Source organism: Pundamilia nyererei, unplaced genomic scaffold (genome assembly GCF_000239375.1).
Source record: "Pundamilia nyererei isolate P.nyererei 1_Seehausen unplaced genomic scaffold, PunNye1.0 scaffold00010, whole genome shotgun sequence".
NCBI lineage: Eukaryota > Metazoa > Chordata > Actinopteri > Cichliformes > Cichlidae > Pundamilia > Pundamilia nyererei.
Genome location: NW_005187411.1, coordinates 5,120,056 through 5,131,191, shown reverse-complemented (window position 1 = coordinate 5,131,191; position 11,136 = coordinate 5,120,056). Strand labels below are relative to the sequence as shown.

General features: G+C 40.2%; 2 protein-coding genes across 3 annotated transcripts in view; both read right to left on the bottom strand.

The window, feature by feature from the left end:
• Positions 1-1,696, bottom strand: part of lrr1 (leucine rich repeat protein 1) — a 5,064-nt gene extending 3,368 nt beyond the window's left edge. The window contains exon 1 of the mRNA XM_005723927.1: positions 1,142-1,696. Within this exon, the coding sequence (XP_005723984.1) occupies positions 1,142-1,324 (183 nt within the window). The 5' untranslated portion in view covers positions 1,325-1,696. The remainder of the gene's footprint in view (positions 1-1,141) is intronic.
• Positions 1,697-3,366: 1,670 nt separating this feature from the next.
• Positions 3,367-8,273, bottom strand: LOC102204348 (transmembrane protein 151B). Of its 2 annotated transcripts, XM_005723926.1 has the most exons (3): positions 7,999-8,062; positions 5,750-5,801; positions 3,367-5,576 (listed from the first exon to the last, which is right to left on the bottom strand). In XM_005723926.1, the coding sequence occupies exon 3, from the start codon at positions 5,496-5,498 to the stop codon at positions 3,975-3,977; it is 1,524 nt and encodes a 507-aa protein (XP_005723983.1). In that variant the 5' UTR covers positions 5,499-5,576; positions 5,750-5,801; positions 7,999-8,062; the 3' UTR covers positions 3,367-3,974. The 2 variants fall into 2 exon arrangements, with proteins under 2 accessions (XP_005723983.1, XP_005723982.1); XM_005723925.1 differs by lacking the exon at positions 5,750-5,801 and having other exon boundaries at positions 7,999-8,273.
• Positions 8,274-11,136: the final 2,863 nt, after the last annotated feature.

The following is an 11,136-nucleotide window of genomic DNA, read 5'->3' as shown; positions in this document are numbered from 1 at the left end:
CTTCAGGTAAATTTGGGATTTTTTTTTTCTTTTTCTTAAATATCATTTAGTGTGTGTGCACAGGAACTAGTGAATTTCTATTTGAAAAATGATCCAATCTTTAACTCACTATGAAAACTGGCCATAGATCAATAAACTAAATGATTAATATATTAGCTGCTGGAGCTTGAAAATGAAAAGAAAAGGTCTGTGTGTTCTCACTGACCAATAAACAGCACAGGCAGTGGTTTTCTGGTATTTGCGAAAAAAAAAAAGATTACTGGTATTAAAACTGTCTTAAATGACTTGTTAGGGTGTAATCTGTCAAACACATCCAAAACATATCTCTCATTAATGATATAAATACATTTTGAGTCAAAAATTATGTCATATGTTTTTGGCAAAGTGGCTTTTCTATATCTTTCATTTATCCAGGTAAAAAGTGTCACTGACATTAAAAATGCCTTTTACCAAAACAGGTCTAAACAAGAGGAGAGCAGAAATTGTAACAAATATAACATACTAGTTCTATAAAGATATCGTAGGTGGCCACTATAATACAGAACAGAGTCCTAAAGAGAGCAGCAAAACAGGTAATTTCTCTATTTTATATATACCCCCTTACTAAATCCAGTTGACTATAGTCTACTCATCAACTTAAGGAAAGATATTAGATTTTAAAAACACATAAACATCAGCGATCACTTTTTGGCACAACACCGTAACATTTCAAGTATATTTTACTTTATTAAATATTCTAAACAATGCTGAGTCGCCGGATCAACTGATAGTTTTCACGATTTAGTAAGTTATTAACTTTTTAGAGCCGTGCCGTTGGGTTTCATTATTTATTTATTTATTTACTTTTCCCCCTGAGTGTCTGAAAAGCAAGGCATGATGGGATAGCGTCACTTCACTTCTCATGCCATCCATGACATAACAAACGGACGCCAGAAGAAGTAAATTACACGTTTCTGGTCTTAAAATGTACTTTGAAAAATTGAGTAAATTAAATAAAATAATTAGCTTTAATCATCTTGTAATTTGCTTACTTTAGGGACCAAATAAAAACAGACGCACCACACCCAGAGATAAACATTAGCTCCAGACTGAACAGATAGTACTTGCTGTACAATAGCTTTTAAAGTAAGGAGTAAAATACCTTGTACTTTGATCCGGCTCTGTCTTTGGCTGTGCAGATCATCAAGTAGATGTTGCTGCGCTGAGTCGTCTTGTCCAAATGCTTTCCAATAGAGAGCACTGCTCTCGTCCCTTTGCCTCGACTTTTCATCCCAAACGTCGGCAGCATCCGATTCACCACCTCGACATCACACTGGAGCTTCATCGCAATCTCTTAAGTAACAGACTTAAGTCCGGCCTAACGCCGCGTCACAGTGAGCAAATGCTTGAAAAGCATACCAGGTGGAAAACTTCCGTGAGAAAGTTAGGCTAGCTCGAAGCGTTTGTGGTTAGGCTGGCGACACATCCGTGCTCGTTATGGATGTCAACAACAGACCAGCCTTTTTCACAGAGCCGCAGCTGCATTTAAACCGCTGACGAAAAAATGAGCCGGCATCTACCGCGGGGATAGTCACTTGGATTTTCCTCGCATTAATTTGACTAAGCTACAGAGCTCAGTGAACGTTCTCGGCTGTCAGTTGGTTTGTTAGCTGCCGTTAGCACAAACCTCGCTTGTATAGGGAAGTGACGTCAGGGAGGCGCGAGACCAAGCCCGCGATAAACATGTACACATACCGACCACTTCATTAGGTACTCCACTTTGACTTAAGAAGTTCTTTAATTCTTATTTTTTTAGTGTTTTGTACAACAAATTCCTACCCTATGATCAGAATATAAACGTAAAAATTAAGGCCATCCAAAGTTTTTTCTAATCTTCCAATATGAGTTATTATACTTTTATATTATCTTACTAGTTTTTATTTTGTTTTGACTTTTTGTTTGGGAGTTTGTAGTTTTTATTGTTTGAAAATATTTAGTTTTACTTGGGTTTTACAAATATTTTATACTTTGATATGAATACTTATTATTTTTACAGATTTGGTATTAATGCCCATATTTATTTATTGTATTACTCCGGCCAAAGTATAACGCAAAATTCCTATAATTTCTAGCGCCTGACTGGTACAGGATCTTTAAGACTAGCTGATATTTTCGGGATTTTAAAAAGCGATCCGCCAGTGTTTAGACACACTAAACATAAACAGATTACTCATGAGTCCTCAATAAGATAATATAAAAATGAATTTAAAAATGGTTTTATTGTCACAACAAATCACTGGTTACTTCAGCTTATGTGTTCCTTCCTCCAGTTGTGTGAGTGGCCACTAGTGGACAAACTATGCAACATCAATACTAATAACATATTTATTTGGCCCTTATAAATACTGATACAGATATATCGGCAAATAACTAATATCAGCCTCTCAGATGATAATAATTTTAACTAAGATCTCTCTATAACACATATAGGTTATTTTATATAGCCTACTAATGACTTTTTGCAAATTATGTAAATGCCTGACATAAAATAAAATGAAATAAAATATTAAGTGGCCTTGTGTTTTTCAAACTACAATTTGTAGTGTGCAAATTTAGAATGGTTTTGCATTAAAATTGTAAATTTGTTCATAAACATTAATCTGGTTAATATTAATTGAATAATATTGATGTGTGACAATCTTCAAAACAGAAAATCTCCTCTGAAAATAAGTGGAAAACGGAGTATTACCAACGGTGCTTTGTAGTAGGCAGATGAAAGAAAAAAAAATGTTCATTCGATAATAAGAATGTAACTATTTAAACATTTTCTTTACCGATTGTTACAATGAGTTGCTATAGGATAAAAGGATTGATAACTTCCAGTTTAAAAGGATCAAAATCTTTCACCTCAGTTAAAGATCTTAGTCTTAGAACCCCAAATTTTACTAGAAATTCTTCTAGAAAAACATTTTGAAGTCTCTAACAATGCGCAGTTACTTACTATGCTAATAACACTGGGTGAATTTAAAGTAGAGTGAATCAAAAACTTAGCTTGTTATTCAGAAAATGAACTCTCCAGTCTAAAAGGCATGCTGAATTTATTTTTGTATCAATATATGCTTCATTTGTACCACTCGTCCCTCTGGTGTTATTTGAAGTGAAGTCCCAACTCTATCTTTAGAGTTTGTGCCCTTGCAGTTAAGGACAGGAGACGTAACAGTGAGCTGTGAGTCTGAGAGTGTGTGACATTGTCGCTTTGGATCAATGTGATCAGAGAAAAAAAAAAAAACTTAACTCAGATCTTGTTTCCTTGTTTTGTCTCCTTTCTTTCTCATCTTGTGCTTCGAGGGCCCCACAGACACACATGTTATAATATTTGTTACAGTTTATTAAAAAGTCATTTTATTAGTGATAACATTCATTGGGATTTAAGACATTTTGACACCTTTATTGTTTTCACTTAGACATTCACATCACGGTTTTCAGTTCACATGTTCCACATTGTTTTTTTCTAGGTCTCAATAAAAAATAACATTAAAAAAAGTCTTTGGCTTCAACCTGGCGTGTCTTAATTTTTCAAATGGTCTGCAACAACATGCAACTTTTTAAATTTTACCTCTTTTTCTTACATGTGCCTCTGAATGGATCAACGCTCTGTAACCATAAAGGTACCTCACCCACTCACCCACACACCCACACACACACACAATGAAAATATTTCTGCAAATGACAGATGATGAAATTAGCAGGATGCGCAGATCATGCAGCAAAGACATGAAAATTCCAAGATAAGACTCCCTGGTGTAGCAACAGGATGTGGATGAAGTTCAGTGCTATCGCTATCTGTAACTTTTTTCAAAATCAATAAATTAACACTCTTGGTTTCCTTTTGTTTTAATTTCTTTTTACTGTGAAACTTGCTAAAAGTGCATATTTGATCCACATAGCAATGAACCCCACCATACCCTCCATCATATCTGATATTAACCACTGTCTCACAAGGCCGTCTCCACACAGGATGACCCCCTCCGTACATAGTAGCGCCTCACTTCCCTCCCGCCTTCGCTGCCCTCGGACCGGTGCACAATGAGAACAGGAAAGAAGTGTGCGTCTCTGTACGTTGGTGGACTGTTGCTGAGCGCCAGCTGGCTGGAGTCCGACCGGCAGCACTGCTCGTCCGCGCAGCAGGGCTCCGTCAGATTGCTGCTGCGACTCCCTCGATGGGAGCCGTACATGCGGCAGAGGGAAAAGCGAGAAGTGTCCAAGGAGAGGTGCGAGTGGAACAGCGCTCCGCGGCAGGACAGGATGGAGGAGCAGCTGGAGCTGGTGATCGTCCTCCTCCTGCCTCCTCCAGCTCCTTGTCCGCTCAGCTCGCTGCACTGCTCGCAGTCGTCCTGGCTTTGGAGCGCTCCGTAGCTCTCAGCAGTCTGGCTGCTGTCCAGTAGAAGGCAGTTAGAGGAAGACGTGTCTTGTAATGAATTAGAAGCCCCTGTCCTCATGTTTAACAGCATCGCCTCAGAGTAGCTGGGAATCACCTGGCGATTGCAGCGTATGTGCCACTCCATCTCAGTGCTGTCCAGCGTGTCAACTCTGGGAATAACGCAACCAATATTTCTCCCCACAGGCCTGTCTTCATCTAGAGGGGAGGGGCTGCTGTGGGTGTACTCCAACCCAAACAGTTTCTCGATGCGGTAGTGCACGTAAGCAGTGCGGTACTCCGTGAGCACTCTTAGAGGCCAGGAAAGCATGAGCAGAGCTGCCAGCCAGAAGGCAACCTGGGAAGTGTACCAAGGCATGCTGTCTGGGTCTACATAGGCTAAGAGGTTTTCTCTGAAGTCCACATTCTTCAGCTGCATCCCCTCCCGAGCCTCCATGTAATCATCCAAACCTTCGATTTCAGAGAAGAACCTGGCTCTCTGGCTGAGGTAATCATTTTCTGGGCCCGCCTCGGTGAAGCTGAAACACTTGGTGAAGCGCAGGCGAATGGCTGGATGCCTCTCCAGGCCTCTAAGGTCACGTGATACATCCTTCATGCCACAGTGGCTGTAGTCAAACTCGCCCTCGGCCACGTGAGTGTTGACTCGCTCGTGGTACACCTGCGTGGTGGTGTACGCATCCCCGTTACGATACCGGGTCACCTGTCGTGTCCGCCGGACAAAATGGTAACTGATGGCTTTCCACCATATGCAAGGCTGGGCCCGCTGCATCCGAAGCACCCGCTCGTACACGCTGTCCACGTCTGCCTTGCACTGCAGCTCGCTCCTGGCCCTGCAGTGCCAGCACTCCACAATATACAGCACGTAGAGCATGAGCAGGAAGGCCAGGGGGATGTAGATGAGGCCGTCCGAGCAGGGGCTGTCGTGGTAGATCATAGCGTGTCCTCCGATGCCCACCCCAGAGGCGCCCCGCAGGGAGGAGGTAAAGGAGGATGTTAAAGAGGAGGTGAGGGCAGAGTTGAAGCTTATCTTGGTGACCCGGGTCAGCTTACACCAGGCCACTGCACCCAGGCAGCTGTACATGAGCAGGGAGAGCACCAGGCAGCGCCAGTGGGACTCCCGACAGACGCAAGCACCCAGGGACTGCTTGACTGGACGCTGCTGCAGAGAGAAAGAGAGAGCGAGGGAAAGGGATGGGAAAGAAATGAAGGGGAGAGTAATGAAAAAACACACTTAAAGCAATGAACCCGCTAAACATGGCAGCGATTTTAAGGCTCGCAGCAGAAATGCAAATGAAAGTGGTTAAGCTATAAATCGAAGCGCTTTTTCCCTACCTAAGCACAGAGTAAATCACACTGAAGGAAGAACACTGGGATTCAGCAGGGACTGTAATGTAAGTAAAACATGTACAAGTGAGTTAACCGGATCATATGCAATACCATATCAAAAACAAGAGCAATTATGAGAGCAATTAAGCAGATCAAGGGAACTTTTTTCTTGATCCTACACCGGTTACTGTGGAGGACCACCTTCTGTAGATTGTTCCTGGATAATAGCGGCTGCTTATTAAAAAGTCTTATTTTCTAATTCTCTTCTGAGTCTGGAGACAAACGTTTGTGCCTGCGGGCGCACAGAGACAGCGGCTTAACAGCAGCATACAGAGAACAATGATAGAATCTGATAAAAATGTAAATAACAACGGCAGACAGCATCTGATCTTTTTAGATAAGGTCAGGTGTATTCGTAAAAATCAGATCACCATAATAAAGGTAAAAAATAAAGTGGCAGAAATCAAGTATTGCATGATGTTGAGAGAGAAACAAGATTTATTCCTGAAAGAAAGACTCTTAATGGAAGTGTCGGCATGGATACAAGCTTTTTTCATGCTATTTTGCAAAACAAAGTTCCACCAGTTATCAATAATGGAAGCAGTTTGTTTGTTCCATCTCCAAACAACACATTTTAGTTGCATTAGCAGCTAAATTACAGCTAAAGTAAATAGAGGTCGACTGTAACTGAACACAGTGGGTTCACAGTGGCTCATAGCTCTGTCTCCTCACACAAAGAAGGTCCTGGGTTCACATGCACCAGCTGGGTGAGGCTGCATGGAGCTGTATGTTCTCCGTGTACTCTGACTTCCTCCAGAAACCTGCATGTTAGGTTAATGGGTGATTCTAAACTGGCCGTAGGTGTCTGCTTGTCCAGGGTGCAGCCCTCATTTTGCCCCATAACAGCTGAGACAGACTCCATCCTCCGCAACCTCTGAATAGGATAAGCAGTTAAGAAAATTTATAGATGGACCATCGTTAATTTCAGTTATGAAGCACCAGTACTTCTCTTGAACATGTCCATTTTATTCTACTTGCAGTTGGCCTATACTGTTCTTAGTAAAGAATAAAATATATCTCAAAGCTTTTAGCTACCCAAAGAAATAGTAGGGTAAAAGTATCTTTTTTTCACTCTCCCTTGAGTACATGTCCTGAAAGCTTCTCTTGTTACCACTTTGTCACAAACCCATCCATCACTCTGCGGAGCACTGGGAGGTTTGGAGCGGAGCGCCCAAACAGAAACATAAAGTGCTCCCATTTGCAAAACTGAGCAGCGGTCAAACAGTCCTATTCAGCAAACACACTGGCTGAATGCTATTTCATCAGTAACACTAACAGTCAAAACTTCCAGAGTGCATAAAGAGAACCTTAGCTCAGACTATTTACTGAAATTAAATTGACTGCATTTTGTCAAGCAATTATCTGAGATTCCTGATTTCAAATGCTTAAATTTGTTTTTGTCTCGTGGTGATATTCCTCCACATTGACTACCTCTGGTGTTTTATGGAGTGAAAGGATTTATCCTGACAGCCAGCCATTCATTACTGCACTGCCACAGGGGTGTAGATGCCTTACACTGCCGGTTCCACCTGAGTTATTTGTGGAGCAAATGAGGGATTCGGTTCTTGTGAACCAGAGAGGGCGGACTTTGAAGCGGTCCAAGCCTTGTGACTGCAGACATCATAGGTGCGACATCTGAAAAAGGTTATCCTTTAATAAAAAAGAAAAGCTGACTCATATATGCTAGATCCTTGGTCGTGGAGACAGTTTACAGGAAGCTGAACTCAGGAAATGTAAGGGAAAAATAGGCACAAGTTGTTTGCAACCACAGAAATGTGGTCAGAGTCATCCCCCTGCAGACAGAAGCACAGTAATTACGCGATGACAGTAAAAACCAAGGGCGTGGAGGAACTAATGCAGACACATGCATGTAAACTTGTGTTGTGCAAGACTATAATCTGTGCTTTTGTCGTTACAGTACTTTTCCACATCACTCGAGTGTGCTGCCACTATGTCAAATTAACTATTGTGACATTTCAAGAAGCAATGATGCTGTTTGGCTGCAGGTGAAAGTGATGGCACAGAGATGACTGCACGGGGCACCAAAAAGGCAGTAATGAAACAAAACCGCATGTTTTGTGTGGCTTTTCCTCCTACATTTGAACAATGAACATATGGCTCTTTATTATCTACTACTTACTTTTCTGGAAGTTATCAGAGAAGAAAAAATAATGACTACATCTGTCTGCTCTTACCTCCTCCGGGACATCACTCTCAGCCGGTGAGTCCTCCTCCTCCTCTTCTCCATCAACATCATTGAGACCGCTGGCCGCCGCGTCCTCCGCAGAGTCCTGATCGGATGAGAGCATGCTGCACTTTTTCGCATGTCCGAGAGAAACTGGAAGCTCACTCCTTTTTATTCACTTGCTTCGCTCCTAATAGCGCTCCGTTCGCTCCCCCCTTTGGTGGCCCCCTCAGCCCCGAGGCGTCTGGGCCGGAGCCAGCAGGCTGCTGCTGCTGCTGCTGATGTTGCTGCTGTGCGGAGCGGGAGTCCCGCGCTGCTCCCGGAGGAGGGGGGCGGGGTTCAGGGAGTTCACCGCAGCAGAGACAGCAGAGGTTAACCATGATGCAGTCAGTGTACTAAGTCAGTAGCTGGAGTTACCTGAGAAAGACCATAAAAAAGGGGATTCGCTGCATTTGTTAACGCAGGCACTAAGTGGATCCGAAACGCTGGTATGAAATGTTTTACGACGACAAAGAAGACCGCACTCACTTCCGGTTAGGATCAAACGGCGTCCTTCACAATAAAAATTCATTCTTTCTTTTTTTAAAAATAGATTTAGAATAGATTTGTCAAAAAATATACGTTAAATTGTTATTATTTAATCATTATATTTGAGGACAAAAGAATCTTCTAGAAATTATGAAATTTAAGTCAGTCAAGTTATAATGTTTTTATAACTAGTTACATTTAAACCAAACAACAAATATAGCCTTACAATAAGGCTAGGTCTTCTAATATGTTAGGCTATGTCTTTGTTTTTGACACATATATTTTACTTGTGTGTTTTGTTTTGCTCTGGTCGTTTTTTTTTTTTTTGTTGTTTTTTTTTTAACTTGGGTTAAGTTTGAGTACCATGTGGATTTTTTATGCTATGATTGTGGATGGTGAATGGTTATCTGTCTCTCTGTGCTAACCCCGCCACCAATATAGCTCATTTTATTGTTTTTGTTTGTTTTTATTCCATATTTATTCCATTAATTTGATCGATCTACGGTTTTATCTTTTTTGGTTTAACCAACTTATAAAGCACTTTGCTCAACCTTGTTGCATTCAAATGTGCTATAGAAATAAAATTGCCATTAACATCTGACATTTGCATGTCCACTAACATATGTCATATCATTTTATTTCAGTGACATTTATATTGGTAAGCAGTGTTGGGCAAGTTACTTTGAAAAAGTAATTAATTATAGTTACTAATTATTTCTTCAAAAAAGTAACTGAGTTGGTAACTGAGTTACAATATTCTAAAAGTAATGAATTACTTATAAAGTAACTATTGCGTTACTTTAAAAAAAAAATTAACCTTCTGGGGTCCAGGGTATAATTGGTCATTTTTCATTACATTTGATGTTTCCTCTACATTTCACCGTTAAAAACTATTTACTTTGCCTTGTTTGGTATCATTCTTTTCAGCACAACCTCACGTGTTTGAATTTACAGTTATTTCATTTTATTTTATTAATATACAGTTATTTCATTTTGACATACTATATTAATAAAATTGATCCAAAATCAGACAAAAAACATAAATCCCAAGTAGAAAAGGTTTTTTACTGTAACAAGCACAAACATGTTTATTTAATCATATTTCATAACTTTAAATGCAAATATAAATTGTCAATTTTAAAATCATATGCACAAGTTTCGCAAACAAAGTTATTTGCAGCCATAATAGAACAATCAGCTGTTCTGCATTCAATAAGATGCCACACAAATTATTTGTGCCACTCCAAAAAAATAATTTCTGTCCACTATAAAGGAGAACATCACAGCCTGATACCTGCAGACAGCAGTCACCTCATTGTTATGACACACACACACAACACTACGCACTAACTAACTACACGAGACAACACATTAACTACACACTCCAAACATGTTAAACGTCACAAACCTCTCACATGTCAAAACTCGCTCTCTTTCTCTTTTTCTGCTCTCTCTCTCTCTCATCACTCCTAAAACTTCCCTCTCTTCCTAAACAACCAAATGTCAGGTTGCCCTATCAGTTTTTGATTGGTGGACATGGTGAATTTTTCCACCAACACGAAAGGGGTGGGTTTTTGTTTTCTTTTTTTGGTCATAAGCAGAGTGCTTGCTAGCGCTGTCCTTAGACAGTAAACGTGACAAAACTATTGAGGAAAAAACGCCATGTATATATTGTTTATCATGACTCTGGTTTTACGTGGCCTATCAACACAATTTTAAAATTTAAAATTTAAAAATATCACCTTGTTGCTTTGTCATCTTGAAGTGGTCATGTGATTGGCTTACCGACTATGACTACTTTATTCTTCCTCAGTTAAACAGCAGCACTCATGCGATTCTTTTGCCCCCTTAGCTCCAGGTGTTGTGCAAAAAAGTGATCATTGGACAGAAGGTGATTGCCACCCGCAGGAGCGCGCACAGCTACTTAAAGCTGTAGCGCCCAGATTACTTACAGCTACTTCCGTGCAACTGATATAAGGTGCAGTAAGCTAAACACAGCTTCAACCGTCTGTTTGTTGAAAAATAGTAACGTGACCGCTCCGCATTTTCTTGTTAGTAACGGTAACGGCGTTGTAACGATAGGAATAGTAATTAGTTCGATTATTCGTTACTGAAAAAAGTAACGCCGTTAGTAACGCTGTTACTTGTAACGCCGTTATTCCCATCACTGTTGTTAAGTCACTTAGAGTGTCCATATTTTTTACTGATGTATCTGGCTTCACCTTTCTCTCATTAAGAAGCTAGATGATAACTGATTACATATAAGTGTCTTGATTTTTAGTTTATTTATGCATGACCTCATCTTTCAGTGTTTCTACGTCCCAGTTTAAAAAGAGAGAAAGTATTCAATAAATAGCAATACTGATAAAACTTCCTTTACTGATTTATAATTTCCTAATAAGTCAGTGGTGCTTTTAATTTTAAAACTATAATTATTTTTAACGTTATATTTATGCCCTGATCTTCTTGGGTAGTTTTCGTAAGACATAAACTTATCATTAAAAATTTTGTTTAAATACTCATCATTATACAGGGTGGGCCATTTATATGGATACACCGTAATAACATGGGAATGGTTGGTGATATTAAAGTCCTGTTTGTGGCACATTAGTATATGTGA

Bases quoted from the DNA above. Each gene is read 5' to 3' on its own strand.
- LOC102204348 (XM_005723925.1), bottom strand. From the start codon at position 8,112: ATGCTCTCATCCGATCAGGACTCTGCGGAGGACGCGGCGGCCAGCGGT. The intron at 5,577-7,998 runs GTAAGAGCAGAC...TTCTCTCTGCAG, and splicing joins AGAGTGATGTCCCGGAGGAG to CAGCGTCCAGTCAAGCAGTC.